The 17,949-nt window shown below is 41.5% G+C and overlaps 1 protein-coding gene across 1 annotated transcript; it reads right to left on the bottom strand.

Annotated features, from left to right (window-relative positions):
* Positions 1-273: 273 nt before the first annotated feature.
* LOC135973391 (uncharacterized) lies at positions 274-17,196 on the bottom strand. The gene is made up of 5 exons (XM_065556420.1): positions 16,950-17,196; positions 15,131-15,538; positions 6,632-6,748; positions 5,669-5,715; positions 274-2,010 (listed from the first exon to the last, which is right to left on the bottom strand). The coding sequence occupies exons 1-5, from the start codon at positions 17,011-17,013 to the stop codon at positions 1,867-1,869; spliced, it is 780 nt and encodes a 259-aa protein (XP_065412492.1). The 5' UTR covers positions 17,014-17,196; the 3' UTR covers positions 274-1,866.
* Between the last annotated feature and the right edge of the window lie 753 nt (positions 17,197-17,949).

Consider the following 17,949-nt stretch of genomic DNA (forward strand, 5'->3'; position numbering starts at 1 on the left):
TCAGTGGGCATTGCAGATCCTCAGTATATCTGAAAATTAGGCACCAGGCGTCTCAGAAATGGAGGGACAAACAAAAAATTATTGAACACTTCAGAAAATCTGGCTGTGTGAAATAATCCTGTTTACAATCATATACATTGTGGACACACAGGAGGGCACTCTCCTTAAACTTTCCAGAGCCATACATTTATCTGTAAAGCTGGGCAAAGATCAGAATTTTCTGCACCCCAGGAAAGTAGTCCCAATCTTGAAACATCGAAAGTTTGTGCAGAATGAATTTTTTTTTCCATTTTGACATTGTCAATTGAAAGAAAATATTTCAAGATTCCCAAATTGAAACATTTCCTTTTGCTTTGCTCAACTGACTGAAAACACTTCATAGAATCATAGACTTTAGGGTCAGAAGGGACCATTATGATCATCTAGTCTGACCTGCTGCACAATGCAGACCACAGAATCTCACCCACCCACTCCTTCGTTTCAGTCACTTCCCCTATTGTGGTGCATTGTGCTTCATTGTTTCATTGGAGCTGTAATTCAGGCTGCCCGATGCCCCCAACCTCCCTGATGGGCCAGACTCCCTGGTTGGACTACATCTCCATGATATACCTGCTGCCATCTGATTCCCACGATGCACCACAGCATTCAGTGACTGGGAAGACTGTTGCCTCATGGGAGAGGTAGTGTGACCAGGGACAGGGCTTGGAATGCTGGTGCCTAGAGCTGGCCCTGACCAGGGAGCTCAGCCCATAGAAGAAAATGGGCACCCGAACTATGACTCCCATAACACAATAAGCCACAACAGGGAAACACATTTTTATTTTGAACTGACTCACCAAAATGTTTTGGGTAACTTCAACCAAAATATTTCCATGTGGGTTGAACCAAAATGGAGGGTTCTGTTGCCACAATTTTCATGGATCCCCAAAGCCAGGTCTTTTTGGCTAGAGAATGAACCATGAAGAGGCTGTGATGCCAGGAAAAATAAATAACAAATATTCAGAACTAGCAATCAGGTTATATTGGTTTAATGTACGAAGGGTATCTTCACAGTGAAAGGGAAAGAAACTTACTTTAAAAATAATCCCAAATTACAGGGAGCTCATGGACATTAGCTTCCTGCCAAATGAAAAATTTAAACAGTTGCAAAAGGAAGATCCTTCCTTCCCCAGATAAGTAGCAATTCCAAACCCCACTCACCCAGTTCTTTTTATCTTCACTCAGTGTTTTCAAAATAACTTTAGAATGAATAAAGAGCAGCTCATTCTAGGATCTTCACAGAGCACATAGATGACAGCAGAGCCTAGAACTAGGTACAGTAAGTTTCTTATTCTGGATACCACCTGGTGGCTCCAAATGCAACACATACTATATATCCTATCCACCCAGAGAGCTAGTGGAGCAGGGACACATAGGGTACCTGTCAGTGGAACCCATATTAGTGCTTAAGATGTCCCACACGCTTTGGGGCTGGAACCATCTTTAGGTTGTGTGTGTACACTGCTTGGCACAATGGTATCCTGATCCCTGACTGGGGCCTCCAGGCTCTACCCCAGTACGAAGAGTCAATAATGATAATCTACAGGCTTCAGTGCCTCAAGCTGCACCTAAAACAGATGAGTCCTGAGTTCACAAAGACACTTTGGATTTAATCCATCATCTATTTACATGTGTAAAATACACTCTTCTGAAAAGCTTGGAAGTCTGGAAAAACCATCTAAACAATATTGCCATTATGTACTGTTCCCATTAAATAGGATAATTTGATTATTTACAGCAGAGCTCTTGAACTGTGTGGCTCCCAGAGTAACTGCATGTGCTGATCATGCCTAAAACCAACTGTGCACATTGGGGTTACAGCTGCTGTTAAGAGAAGCTTAAAAAGGCATATTCAGTCTGTGACTCTGATCTGCGCTGCCTCTGCCCAGCATCTTCTCCAATCCTTGCATAAATTGTTGATACCGTCATTGGTAACAAACTTTCCATGTGAGATTCCTCATGGTTTGGGACCTAGATAAACAAAAACAACCCCCCCCCCCCCAACACTGAGTTAAGAAACTTGTTCTTGGGGATCAGTCTTGATTAAAAAGAATTTTCTTTTTATATTTATATATCTACTATATAGTTATTTATTTATATTTCTTTATCACATAACATTAAGGAGCAACAATTGGTTCAGCAGCTGTTCCTTCTCCATCCTCCTCCCTTGAGCTTAAAGTTGGGCCGGGAACTACTGACTGCAATTGAAAACAATAAAATAAGGGACAAATTAAGTTTACAGAGGCCAAGACTGACATTGTGACATACTGCAAAAGTACTGTGATCTGGGGCCCTGGACCAATCAATATATGGAAAACAGGCTCAGCCAATCAGGGACATTGCTCAAATCACATGGTAGAAATAACATGATCTTTCTCCCATGTGCTTTCCCCATGGACCTATCCCTAAAGACCTGACCCAAACTCGGGTCATGCCTTGCATAGCAGATCGGTGCAGAACACAAATATCCAGAGAGAGGTAAATATTTGCAAAAAGCCTTTTATGGAGAGTTCACAGAAGCTACCACAATTAGAACAGAGCAGTGCTGATTGGCTGAGGCAGTCTGAGGTCAGGACTGAGATTAAGCTCATTTGTGACTCATGTTGAGCCGTTCACACAGCTCTAGTCATGGGCCTGTTTGTACGTGGGTCAGTGGAACAGTCTGAGCTTTTGTTTGTAGTGAGTGTCACAGGGAGGAAAGGGGTAGTAGTGGGAAGGATGAGAGTCAGCCATGCAGGGCTTAGTGGGAGGTAAGGAATGAGAAGAGGGAAGGACAGACAGAGAGAGCTGGGAGATAGAGGTGGTGACATATGGGGGACCCAGTATCCACACTGATCTCAGCTTTATACAAGTTTGTGTTTAGCATGTACGTGGACATTCACGTAACTTTGGTTTTAAAGTGAGTTGGTTCCTCCATCCCCAGCAGCAGACAACTTAGTCTTGCAAAGACAGGCATCACCAGTTTATGTAGAAGAAGCACAGAAAACCACACCTTGCAGAGCTATAGCAATCCTTGCTATTGCTGAAAGAAAATGATGAAACCACGCTGACCCTCAGCAAGGGGAAATAACCACCCAGAACGACCAATGTCAGGGCTGCAAGAACGTCCCTGCAGAGGAACATGTTCAGAGTCAGAAAGACTGAGAAGGAGAACTCCTGTAATGCTGAGAGAGCTAATAGGGAGTTTTTACAAACTGCCTGGCAAATGGGGCCCTGGCCTGGATAGCCAATAGGTGCTACCATGATAGAAATACTAAATAATAATCTATGATCACCACCATTAGGAACAGATTTGACCTCCATCTCAGATTAACAACTCTCCTTCCCTTTTACAAATGCTAATTCCCATTCATATCTGTGTCCTTCTCCAGTGAATTTACTTTTGCTCACTCAGAGAAATGCTGAAATAAACCAGTTAATGATTTTGGAGCAATGTCAGAGCTCAGCCCCTGTGGGCTCATGCTCGCTCTGGCCAGCCAGCTGGGAGGAGAAGGCTGCAGGGTTTGCTGATGAGGCCTCCAGGGCCACAAAACCCACAGTTTCAGCAGCCAGGTTTTAATAGCCTGCACAAAACTCAAGTGCTCCTCTTCCCCAAAGGCCCACCCTCCAGTATCTGCCACCATGTCTGGGGGAGGGAGGAGTGCTAATGGTCGATGTCAATCCTCCTATGTCTCAGCACTCACATCATACAATACAGTATGAGGCTTGCAGATGTTGTAAGTACTAGTCAATGGGCATGTCAAGACTAGGAAAACAGGTCATGGTTTAGAATGTGTTAACCAACATGTTAATGTAAACAGGGTTTAGCATATTTAAAAATATGCTTTGTGTTCATGGTCAACCATTAGCTTCCCACTAGTGTTTTAAATGTGTTAGAATCATAGAATCATAGAATATCAGAGTTGGAAGGGACCTCAAGAGGTCATCTAGTCCAACCCCCTGCTCAAAGCAGGACCAATTCCCAGCTAAATCATCCCAGCCAGGGCTTTGTCAAGCCGGGCCTTAAAAACCTCCAAGGAAGGAGACTCCACCACCTCCCTAGGTAACGCATTCCAGTGTTTCACCACCCTCCTAGTGAAATATTAAAAATTTTTTCTTAAATGGCCCCCTCAAGGATTGAACTCACAACCCTGGGTTTAGCAGACCAATGCTCAAACCACTGAGCTATCCCTCCCCCCCCAGTCTACACTAAATGGTAAGTGGTGTTTAAGATGCTTTAAACCACCTATTTCCCCAGTCTGGCCATTGTGCACAAGGGTTGCAGAATCATATCCCAGTTAGTACTGTACGGAAAATAGGCATTACTAGTTAGGGACATCCTGACAGCAGCCTATCATTTGTCTCTCTCTCTCTCTCTCCCAGCTTAATTAAAAAATAGCTCTATAATTTCCAGTAGCAATGAGCACAGCTCAGGAGTGATATATGCAATGATGTAAATTCCTCGATAGATAGGAGAGAGAGGCAGAAGATAAGTGAAAGAGGCAGAGTGCAATTATCTAATTTTTGCTAATGAGATAATCTGTGGATACCCAAAATGAAAATAGTTCTGCTTGTATGCAGAATGGTCAGAGGTTTCTGTGTGTAGGAGAGGGATGGATAGAACAACAAGAAGAGGGGATTTGAATGATCATAAAGGAGAACATCCAAATAAGCTTCTTCTGTAGTTGTGGAAACAGGCTAAGAATGACTCATCGAAAGGGGCAAATCAAAGGCCACAGCTCCCTTTGCAGTCCATTGGGGTCAGAGTCTAGTATCTTGCAGGGAATGATGCAGTTTTCATTTACTATGGTTAGTAAATTTGAACTGCATTTGCTCAGTTCTTGGTGTTTCAATCTCTGTAATGAGCTTTGTTGTCATAACGTTAGCTCAGAGTCCCAAAATGTTGTTATCAATACCATGGAGAGGTGGCTGCTGATCACATTCATTGCAAGGAAGAGCCAACAGTCATGTAAAAGCAGCTGGCAACATGGAAGAGTCAGGCTAGCGGACTGCACTGGGGCTGATACTGCATTAGAAGAGCAGCAGAGGAAGCTGCAGCGGTGAGGAGTTATTGTACCCCATTTTGTCATCATTTCAGAGTTTTGTTGAATTTGAATTTCACATTTACAGACGTATGATTATGTATTTGCATATTTAGCTGTTTTTGTTATTCCCCAAAATCTAAATAAAAATGTACAGCTGATCATTTAAGCACATAAAAAGTTGAAATATCTCACTAATGCAACCTATATTTATTACTAATCACCGTAGTTAGTTTTAGAGCATATATTTCAGCTTTAATCATTTTAGAAATTGTCTTTTTCTATTATGTCCTGTGAATGATGTATATTGTTGGGAAGTAATTCTGGGTGTGCAGATTGTTTGCAAACAGCTTGTTACAAGTATTCAAAATTCTTGATTGGATACATGGATCATGTCACTTATAGAACCAGGTTTCTGGTGTTAATGCTTATATTTGTTTGTTCAAAATTTGCTTTTTTTAAATATTCTCCCAAATTTGCTTCCTGCTGTGAAGGCAGGGGACTGGACTCAATGACCTTTCAAGGTCCCTTTTAGTTCTAAGAGATAGGTATATCTCCATATTATGTGTGGAGACCAGATCCCCGTGTTTTATTATGTTTTACAGTACCTCTTCTTTTTGCTTTATGATTTTTGTCCTCCTCTGCTGAATTGCACCTGTGAAAGTTATTTGAATAGTTAATATTTTACAGGGACAGTGGACATTCAGTTAAATCACTTGCATCTATGAAGATCTGTTAATTCTTGTAATCAATAGTAGCACTGTGCTTTTGAAACCAAAGACATCCATCAGTGACACAAAGAGAAATGGATTTTTGCCTTTGAGTTAGAGATTTCTCTGTGTGCGTGTTCTGGGAGCAAAAGTTATTTGCAAATAATTAACCTCACATTCTTGAAAGATCCATTGGAAGGTATCTAAAGAGTGTGGGGCTGATTCTCTCCTCACTAACACCAATTTTGTATGTCCACAATGACTTCAGTGGCATTTCTCCTGATTTCCACTGGTATAAGTGAGAGGAGAATCAGGCCTTTAGGTTTAATCATTTGAACTAACTATAGTATTTTAGGTACATATCCCTCCAAAATACTGGTGTCTCCCTGTGCCATTTCCTTTTGAGCGAGGTCCTAAAGTGTTGCTCACAACTTTCCATCCCTCCAACCTCAAAGACTCCATATTGCACTAGAGACATCACCTATGATTAGTTGTGATATGGGACAATATATTGTTGCAGTGCCCTGATACTGAGCTACAAACACGCAAAAGTTTGCATCTTGAGTCACAACATGGAGTCATGCTGTGAGTCTCTATCCTGACACTGTGTCAGAGAACCCTAAATAAATCCAAGTCCCTTTAGTTGTCTTGTGACAACTTCCACATGGTTTCATAATGGATCAGGAGCATCCTGCACATTTCAGGGCATGGTTCATGGGAGGGCTTCACTCTGGCTGGCAGGGCAGCACATGGACTTCCCAGAAGCTAGTCAGGGTCACTTGGATTTGTTCATTAAAAAGTAATTTTGAAGAATCTGAAGCACCAACAGCAGTGAGTGAGGTGTATGAGCAAACCACTCACCCTTATGCCATCTGCAGCAGAAGAACAGCAACAGAAAGAGCAGGAGGAAACTGAAGCCTCCAGTGATCTGAAGTCCAAGGAGAAGGTCTGGATGTTGATTAGTTTCTTTTCTTGTTCCTGACATATACAAGAAAACAAGTTGTCAGAGTATTTTATAAGGAAATAACTATAATGGCTAATGTATATTTTTCAGAGACGGTCTTGGTAAGTTACAGGATTGTGCTGAACTCAGGCAGCAGTGCTCGGACAGTATAAGTCAGTGGTTTTCAACCTTTCCAGACTACTGTACCCCTTTCAGGAGTCTGATTAGTCTTGTGTACCCCCAAGTCTTACCTCACTTAAAAACAACTTGCTTACAAAATCAGACATAAATATTGTACTTATATTTCAGTGTAAAATATATGGAGCAGTATAAACAATCATTGCATGAAATTTTAATTTGTACTGACCTTGCTAGTGCTTTTTCTGTAGCCTGTTATAAAACTAGGCATATAGCTAGACGAGTTGATGTACCCCCTGGAAGACCTCTGTGTACCCTGGTTGAGAACCATTGGCATAAGTTTCTCTCAGCACTTGCTACCTGGATGACTATGCAGCTGTGGAGCCCTTGCTCCCACTACACCTTGAAAGATGTGCACTGAGTGACACAAGGGCTTCCGCAGAGCTCTGCCTCATTCACTGCATGCTTAGGAGACACAGGCAGAGGGATTCAGCTGAGCAAATAATTGATTTCTCAGTTTATGGGTAAGAAAAAGCTGCTCACCTTAGGACTTCAAGCCCAGTGGTGAAGGCACTCACTTAGGACGGCAGAGACTCAAGTTCATATCCCCACTTTGGAGCAAGGATTTGAACCTAACAGTTCCCCCCTAACTGAGTGCCCTAACCACCAGGCTATTGGCTATTCTGGGGTGAGGGTCTCAAACCCCGCTGCTGAAGCTGTTAGACTCTGTATTGACTATTCATTGGAGCAGAGACTTGAACTCGTGTCACCCCCCTTCCAGGTGAGTACGAGAGTCATTCTCTCTCTTGCTTTCTGGTCCAGAGACCATACAAGTATTTAACACAAAGCTGTTACAGAAGAGAGTGTCATCCCAGACTAGTCTGTAGCCTGGAAGTCAGGGCCTCTCCAGAGAGAGGGAAGATCTTCATTCACATCTGTGGTCTAAAACAAGGATTCAAGCTTGGGTCTCCCATGTCTCAAGTGAGTGCCCTAACTACTGGGCTAAAGGTTATAAGGTAAGCAGTAGCAACTCCTCCTCCTCCAGCTGTTTTGTGAATTTAGCCTCCTCCTCTGCCCCCCCCCAGCAGAAACTGGCTGAAACTATTCAGCAAATTCATATCAAATTTACAAATAGTTCTTGGTCGACGCAAATATCATTTTTGATTAAAAAACTATTTGTCTGAAGACGTTCATCCAGCTCTAAGTGGAAGTTCAGAGCAGTAAGCACTTCACAGCACATGCTTGGAGAATCAGACCCTAGCGCTCTGTGTCATTCCCTGAGTATAGTAGTGCATCTTTCCTTTATTCAGATGACTGCCAAACAGTGCTAAAAATCATGCTGTTCATTCTATACATGCACCAAATGTAATTTCCAAAGGACTATAACTCCAATGAATTAAACCCAATGTTCACTGGCATGTTTAAAAGCATTTGTCCTCAATGAGCACTAGCTCCCTGCCAATTTCAGCTTTCTATCCCTAACTTTTTTGGCACCAGAGCTATTAAAAGTAGGCTGTAAGAAACTTTTAATCACGAAGAAAATATATTTTTCCATTTTCAAAATTGCTGAACTATTTTTGCTCAGTCGTTCCAAAACAAGTAACCTTTGATCAGACACCACACCTTGAAATTTTCAACTTGATCAGTGAAAGTTTTGAGAACTAAGAATAGAACTTTGACCTTAGCTGGCACAAGCAAGTCTGCATTAATGAATGGCACAAAGCAATATGATACAGGAAGTGAGGAGGCGTTCTTGAGCATTATTGTGCCTCAGAGAAGATTATTATTACATATTGTCTGGATTCCATATATTTACTTCCCATTGTTGTGTAACAGCCACACACTATTTTTGATTTTTGCTTCTATGTTTTATTTCGGTTTTTACTTGTTGCAAAAACAAAACTGATGCCTGGTCTAACTCTACACTAGAGTTAGGTAAGGTCAACACAAGGCAGCTTATATTGACGTAACTATTGAAGTGTCTACACTCAAATTTCACTCTTGCTGACGTAACTACCCCACTATACTGACTTAATAACTCCACCTCCATGAGAGGCATAGCGTCAAAGTCAACGTAATTAGATTGATGCAGTGTCAGTGTAGACACTGAGTTACTTACATCGACTGTTACTGGCTTTAAGGAGCCATCCCACAATGCCCCACACTGACACTATTGATATAAGTGCTCCTGGTGAGGATGTGCACTGCCAACACAAGAAGCAAAGTGTAGACACGCACAAGTGATGTCATTACTGCAGTGGCTGTACGCTGAAGTAAGTTACCTTGACTTAACTTTGTAGCGTAGACATGGTCTGAGAAGGAGAACCTTCCAGCTAGCCTTAGACTTACTTCACTTTTATCTAGAGATGAGCCTGAAACTAAACCATACATACGAATACCCCCAAATGTTGGGTGCTCTCCAAATAGTGGGCCAAACCAAAAACCCAAATCCAAACAACTTCAAATATTGGGGAAGTTGGGATCCAGATTAAAATTTTGCAGTCTGGACCTACATCCAGTTTTATCAAAAGAAGATGAATTTATCTTTTAAAGTTTAAAAGCCTTTTGAAATCATACTGAGCAGAAAAAGATTTACATTCAGTACTAATCAGTTTGATTCAGTATTGTCACTGTGCAAAATGTTTGTAATGAAATTTGAAACCGCACAAAACTCAGCTATTTTTGGATTTTGTTACAACCTGGAAACTCAGACTTGGGTCCTCAGAAGGTGCATATACCTTTCCAGAAAACCTAGGCTGACTTATGGCTTTGCCCTGAAATCATGCAAAATTCCACATGGCTCTGATGCGAAACCAAATGAAATGTGATGATTTTGAATTGATGTTTCATTTGAACGCAAAATTCAAGGTAAAAACTCAAGGGGTGAGAGGCTGTCTAGGATATGTGCAGTTTTCCCTGCAAAATATGAGGGGACCTCCTCACAGCAGCAGATGCTCAGGTCTATGGTAGACACAAGGCAGTCTGGATAGATGGTCATTGTCTAGAACTGTTCTTTTGGCCAAAATTTGCCAGGTGCTATTGCTTTAGAGAAGAAAGGTCCCTGTTTCCTTCCCAATCATGGTCTAGGATCACATATTCCTTACATCAGAGTTGATCAAATTCCATGTGGATCTTCCACCACTGGTGATCAAGCCTCCTGTTCTCACATTTCATTGGTCACTGTTTATTAGTAAGCCATGACAATCTGTGCGGGTAATTGAGAGGATAGGGACATTTAGGACCAATGTGTCAATAGAAGGTAGTTTAGTGTTTGACCAGACCATTGACAGACTGGGCTCATAGGGTATGTCTACACTGCAAGAGAAGGTGTGATTATAGCACAGTTAGGCATACCCATGCTAGTTTTAATCGAGTAGCATGTGTAACAATAATGGTGAGGACATGGTGGCACAAACCCACCGAGGATTCTGAGTACACAATCAAGTTACTATCCTGTGCCGCCACACATGTACACTGTTAGTACCCCTGCTGGATAGATTAAAGATATCACAGGTATGTTTGCCCATGCTACAATCACACCTTCACTTAGAGTGTAGACAGTCCCACAGACAATCACCTCTCCAACCGGAAGCAGTGGAAATCCTCTAGATCCATGAATTCTAAGAATGGGGGTTTGTATGGTTGCACCTTTCCTCTAATGGGATTGTGGTAAAATTCTGATATCAGCCTGGAGGAGGAGAGAGTTGGAACAGGATAAGGGTGTGGTCAGTCCCTTCCTGATGTTCACCTCTACGGTGATAATACCTTGGGTGCGATTAGCTGTGTGAGTAGATTCAGAATCTACCTTGATTAATCCTATGTTTAATATATAAAATTTCAGGCTACTTTGTTGGAGGAGAACACTCTAAAACAATGGGAAAAGACCTAGTAGTGTTCCCAGAAACACAGTGGGATGACTACAACCAAAGGGATACTGTAATACATGGGAATATACTATACAGGAAGAACAGATTTGATTATGTCAGGTTTCAGAGTAGCAGCCGTGTTAGTCTGTATCCGCAAAAAGAACAGGAGTACTTGTGGCACCTTAGAGACTAACAAATTTATTAGAGCATAAGCTTTCGTGGACTACAGCCCACTTCTTCGGATGCATTTGATTATGAAGGTGGGAGCAGTAGCCCTGTACCTAAAAGATTCCAGTAGAATCTAAAGAAATAGCATTTCTGAGGGGATAGAAGTATTTGGTAACACGTGCCTGGCTATGAATCCCAAATGAAAGGATTATACTACTGGCCTTCCAACCACGTTAATGATAGCAATTGGCAGATCAACAAAGTAGATCAAAGATGCCACTTCGGCAAACTGCATATCATCTAAGCAAATGACACGTTGAGACACAGTTTGCAGAAGCAATTTCTCAATGCCACATAACATTACTTCTTGGAGTAGCTAGTTCTACGACGCACAAGAGGAGAGGCTATTCTCACTTGAGTCTCAATTGAGACACTGGAGCTAGTTTCAGAAGTAGCGATAGTTGAGCAACTGTGTAATATAATAATACTTAAAATATAATTGAGTTCAACATCCATGTGGGAGGGGAAAATATCAAAAACTAGCCCTGTCACACTAAACTTTAGAAAGGGGGATTTAAAAAAAAAAGAGGATGCCAATTAGAAAGTAATTAAAGATAAATGTGAAGAGTTTAAAAGCCCTAGAATCAGCCCAGAGGCTAATCAAATAAGAGAGGCATCTATACCAATAAATAAAACAAGGAAAATGAAAGTCAAGAAAAAATGGTCAAGTGTCAGGGAATCAGTGAATATTCAAGCAGGAATGGTGTACTTCAAAAGTCCAATCCAAGCGAAACAAGTCAAAAGGACCAGGAGCTAAAGCTGATAAATTGTAAAGTAGAAATGAGGGGGGATTAAAAAGGAATATGATGAACAATTAGCCAAAGTCATAAAAAGAAACTGCACCAAATTATGTAAGTGTGTTTGGTGTATGAAGACTGAGAAAATCAGATACTAGCCTAAGGATATTGTAGAAAAGCTCAGACCTAGATTTTCAAAGTGTCTTCTGATTGTGGGCATTTCAGTTTTTGGGATCCCTATTTGTGAGACTTTAAACACTATTACCAACCCCAAGTGTTCAATTCATGACTCAGGCCAGAAAAAAAATAACGAAATTGGCTTTAAAATGATGAGATTTAAAAAAATAGATTTGAAATCTTTATTTCCCTTCTGGCTTTTGATCCTTTAGGATTCATCTCTTGAAGTATTCTCCACAAGTATGGGTGAAAGAAATTTCTTTGTTTAAAGTAAAGCTGAGATCCTCACATGACTCCAGGAGCTGGAGCTTTCAGATAAGCACCAGATATCATGAGATTTGCAATAAAATCACAAGGGTTGGCAACACTGCTTAAGACCTAATTCTCACGGGCACTTGAAATTGCAAATTGTGGATACTCAGTACCCCTGATAATCAGGCCCTAAGAATTCCCAGTTTGGGCACCCAAAATGAAGGCATCCAAAATTAGTGAAAACACTCTTGAAACTTTTGGCCTAGATGACTACTTTGCATCAGTCTTCCCCACAGTGTATGTTGGGGAGATACCTATCCTGGTCCCACTGAAGTCAATGGGGACAGGATTTCACCTGCACTCTTTTCAGGTAATAAAATAGAAGTACTGTCAAAGATTGAGGTGTCAAAAGAGATGCTGGAACACATTGATAAGATAAAGAGGAAAAAAGTCATCAGGACTGATTAGCGTTCATCCAAGAGTTCTAAAAGATCTAAAAGATCTTTAGCTGAGCTACTAAAAATCATATGATTAAAGCCAACTAATTGTATTATTAAATGAGATATTGAGCTATGGAAAGTATTTATTAATGTATTTATTAATAAATGCTAAATATTATTATAGACTCATAGACTCATAGACTTTAAGGTCAGAAGGGACCATTATGGTCATCTAGTCTGACCTCCCGCATGATAGCAGCCTTCAACTACCTGAAGGGGGGTTCCAAAGAGGATGGAGCTCGGCTGTTCTCAGTGGTGGCAGATGACAGAACAAGGAGCAATGGTCTCAAGTTGCGGTGGGGGAAGTCCAGGTTGGATATCAGGAAAAACTATTTCACTAGGAGGGTGGTGAAACACTGGAATGCGTTACCTAGGGAGGTGGTGGAGTCTCCTTCCTTGGAGGTTTTTAAGGCCCGGCTTGACAAAGCCCTGGCTGGGATGATTTAGCGGGGAATTGGTCCTGCTTTGAGCAGGGGGTTGGACTAGATGACCTCTTGAGGTCCCTTCCAACTCTGATATTCTATGATTCTATGATTCTATGATGCAGGCCACAAAAGCTGTCCCAACCCCTTTCCCCTGACTCTGCTGTTGAAGTCCCCAAATCCTGTGGTTTAAAGACTTCAAGTAGCAGAGAATCCTCCAGCTAGTGACCCCCATGCTGTGGAGGAAGGCGAAAAACCTCCAGAGCCTCTGCCAATCTACCCTGGAGGAAAATTCCTTCCCGACCCCAAATATGGCGATCAGTAGAACCCCGAGCATGCAGGCAAGATTCTCCAGCCAGACCCTCATTGGCCATTGATACTATCTACCAGCGATGGCACGCTGTTTATTTGACTAAAATCACGTTATCCCATTAAACCATACTACTACAGAGGAAAAGAAGATAGCCAATTTTGTACCTATTTTAAAAGATGCAATACAGATCCTGTAAATTACAGTTAAATGAGCCTTACTTCAGTATCAGGTAAGCGGATGGAATTGATAACTATAGAATGTTATAACTATATTGGAATTGATAACTATAGAATGAGGTGGAGGGATAGCTCAGTGGTTTGAGCATTGGCCTGCTAAAACCAGGGTTGTGAGTTCAATCCTTGAGGGGGCCATTTAGGGATCTGGGACAAAAATCTGTATGGGGATTGGTCCTGCTTTGAGCAGGGGGGTGGACTAGATGATCTCCTGAGGTCCCTTCCAATCCTGATATTCTATGATTCTATGATAATGTTATAAGACACCTAGATGAATGCCATCAGGTGAGCTGGTCCTATGAAAGGGGTTCAAGGTCCAACTTTAGCCCTGTTCCAGTTCTGGTTCTCAATTCCTGGTCCCTGATCCCAAGACTGAGGCATCCTGGGACTTCTCAATCCAAAGGGATTGAGAATAGTAGACCGGGCAGCAATGTATGCTGGATAAAGGGGCAGGAATATAAAATAGCTTCTTTTGCTCTAGTAAGAGAGAGACCAGGGAAGAATCAGGCTCTATTGTGATTGTCTCTACCTGAAGGAAATAAAACCTGTTATTGGTTTCTCCAAGTAAAGGCCCAATAAGGGTTTAGGAAAAACTTGGAGGGGGGGACTAGAGGGATTTGGTAAAGCAACTTGAGAAAGGTTTGTTTTGGGCTAGAAAACTAGAGACTGGAGGAAACCTGAAGAGATCAATAGCTGTTTATGAGTCTCCATCACAGAGTGCTGGAAGTAACTCAGTTTTGTTTGTTTGGACTCTTGCTTTTATTACAGTCAGGAAGGATCTTTGGGGTTTGGCCAAAGGACTACACTACACTGTTACTACCCTAATTAGTAAGGGGAAACTGAGGCAGCACCAGCTCTATGATGAAATTACCTTTGATACAATTAACATGATCTGGTAGAAACCAGTCAGTTTGGCATCTGGGAAGGAACATTTGCCTCTCGACTCTGCTAGAATTCTTCCAGGACCTCAGTAAAATAATATTTGCTATTATTCACTTGTAGTTTCCAAAATCCTTTGTAAAGTCCTTCACAGGAGACTATTATGGCAATTAAATAATGAAGGGGTGAGAGATAAAGTTCTGCCATATATTGGAAACTGGTTAAAAAATAAAATAAAGAAAGTGCAAGCACAACTCTTCAGTATGTAGTATAGATGGTTAATATTATTAATGGAAGTGTCCAAAACCTGAAATATATACTAGGCACACTCCAAACATTCAAGGCAGAAAGATGGCATCTGCTTGGGTAGTGCCTGAAGGATCCACACCAGGACCGATGTTTATGTATTAATGATTTAGAGAAGGGAGTGAACTGTGAAGTGAGTGGCCAAATTAGCAGACGATACAAGATATTTAGTTTAGTCACAATTAGAGAAGACTAAAGAACTGAAGAAAGATTTAGCTAAATTAGACGCTTGGGTAACGATATAGTAGATGTGGTTTAATGTATATAAGCACAAAATGATGCACATTGGAGGGAACTACTTGTCACTGTTACCAATGGAGGGACAGACTTCCTAAGTGCTGTGTGCATTGTAAGTTACATACATACCACCCTCTGCATTTCCACGGTTCAGGTGAGATTCAGATACAGTTAATGTGATGTGTCTGGTTTGCTGTGGTACTTTGAAGGCGACGCTGTAGACTCCGCTGTCATTGAGCTGCAGGTTCTGAAGAAGCAGAGAAGCATTTTCAGGGAAAACTACAGTCCGGCCTTCGTATTCGGGACGTGTATAACTATGTCCAGAGCAGCGGGTGGGAATCCCCTCAGGACTGACAGAGCAGTTAGTCACTGTGTAGGTGGTGAATAGATTAGGGTTGTTACTGAAATTCCACTGAATGGACAGACGAGAGGGAAATGGCCCCTGGAGCCTATAGGAGACAGGCAGAAGGACAGAATGACCGACAGTTCCATTGACTGAATCCTGAGGAATGTCAATGAGAAGAGTGTGGGAGAAACCTGCAGAAAACATACCGAAAGAGATCATCAAATCACCTGAACCTGGCACCAGAGAAAACTTCCCCCTTATAATAATTCATAGTGTCTGTAGGAAAATAATAACCTAATGCTATTGTTAAAGACAGCAAAATATGCAGTGTTAAAAACTACACCAAAACTAGGCACACTGAGGTAAACTCTAGCTGCATGTGTCATGTTTTATTATATTCCAATATAATCATGGTTATATTGTCAATATTGTAGCTCCAAGAACAGCACTTTCCAGCAGTACACTGTGATGCAAATTTGGACACAATGAAATCTGCATGTGAGGAGAAGGCAGTAACCTTGGTTCATGCTGAATAATAAATCTCCAGGGTTATGCTCATATCCCGGAGACACCTGGGGCTGCTCCAACTGAAGTTGGTGGAAATTGTGTATGTGCATGTGAGGAGAGGGTTGGTCCCATGAAATCTCTCAGAATAAAGTTGATTCCAGGGTTGCAACAAATGAACCAACAATGGGCAGGCCATGACTGTAATAGCAAGAAATGTGGTTTCATCATTTTGGGAAATAGGCTTTCTTAAAATAACCCAAAGCGCTCTCAAAAATGTTTAGTTTTTACTCATTTAATAAAAAGAATAAGGGTTGATGGGTTACTCTCTTGGCAGCTGCACTGAGAGAAAGAGGGAGGGAGAAAGGCAGCTGAATCCTGCCTCTCAGAAGACACTTTAAGGACTTGGAGATGTAATAGCTGGTCCCAAGGACTTTGCTTGGTGCAGAGACCCCTTGGTTACACCCTGAAGACCCCACCAGGGAGATGGAGGAGGTCGCTTAGGACTAGGTTAGTGGGGAATGGATCACTCCCTTCCAAAGACATCAAAAGGTAGAAAGAAGAGCCTGGGCTAGGAGGTGCTGGAGGGAAGGAGTGGGGGCTTCTCCTTGGAAGTTCAAGTTAATCAAACTTCATCCTCTCAATAAATGTGTGTTTTACAGATCTCTGACAAATGCCGTTAACCCAGCCCACAGTGTGTGAGCTCCAAACCAACAGAAATCAGAGGGGTTCAAACAGCGTTCATACTAATCTACAGGGAAATAAGGTAAGGTATGTTGTAATAGTTAACAGCAAATTAACCCATTCAGAAAAGAGGCTTTTACAATAAAACCTTATCAAATGCTGCACCTTGCATTCTCACTGTGTCCCCAAGGCTGAACTGATTAATATAATCAAACCATTACAGGCTATTCAATTAAATCAAATACAAACAGAAAACCTTTTTAGACAGTACCAACCAGTTCCCTTTTCCTCACATGATGTGAAACTATGTAAGTGCGGATTATAATTTAGAAACGATGCAGAGCCTATTTGTCAAGTTCAAGTTAGGACATTTCCAATGAGGCATTTTCAGCTCTCTCCCCTTCCCGTACTTACCGAGGAACAGCAGGACAGACCAGCAGCTCCTCCGTGACTTCATGTCTCTTAAGAATCTGTACATGTGGCTGCAACAGAGATAGTGCGGGAGGAGAGCCCCTTGTTACTGACCTCATAGTCCAAATGAACGTCTCTGAAATATCATCTCAGCCAGGAAGGAAGTTACTGACGCTCTCAGGGTCTCTACAATAGGCAGAGGGCTTTATTTATAAATGTAAAACATTCAGCTTTTTGCCCCCATCACTTGAAACAGGTATGCAAAATTGCAGAAGTTTTGAAATAGAATCTAGCTAACCTCTTCCTAAAGTTAGTACTTACTAAAATAAGGTCTGAACCTCATTGTGAGCCAAATTCTGTTCTCAGATATACTGGTGTAAATCCACAGTAACTCCACTGAAGTCAATGGATTTATACTGGGGTAACAGAGCAGAATACAGCCCTTTACTCAGAATTCCACACCCACTGGGCTCAAGCTCTGTATTGCACAGCTATCCCTGAGAAGAGATCAACCATAACACGTTCAAACCTTCTCCGAAGAGGCAGTGCTCTCTACCAAAGAGACTCTTTCTTAAGCTGTGGCAGGGCATTTGTATTTAATAGATGTGACATTAAAACAAAGTTTTAAATAGTCTGGAATAAAAATCACTTTCCCTCTCAGCCTGGTTATACTTCTTTGGTACCCGTGATGTCATAATTCTATTTCCAATTTTCATAGATACTTGGACAAGAAACAAAGTAGATAAGAAACAAAGCAGATAAGAATTTCTACTAGTCTTGCTTCCAATAAATACAGTAAGAATGTATAAATATGAGAGCACTTTTGGGAGAGGATAATGAATATTCTGTCCATCCATTCACAGGGAGCTGAAACCCTGTTCGTAATTTTCCTTGGCCATTGGTGTCTAGAATTGGTAATATCAGATGACATGAAACTGAGATGAAAGAGAAGGAGACATCATTTCTAAATAGAACTGACCAGGTTCAATTAGAGGAGCCAATT

The sequence above is a fragment of the Chrysemys picta genome, chromosome 9 (assembly GCF_011386835.1).
Source record: "Chrysemys picta bellii isolate R12L10 chromosome 9, ASM1138683v2, whole genome shotgun sequence".
Classification (NCBI taxonomy): Eukaryota; Metazoa; Chordata; order Testudines; family Emydidae; genus Chrysemys; species Chrysemys picta.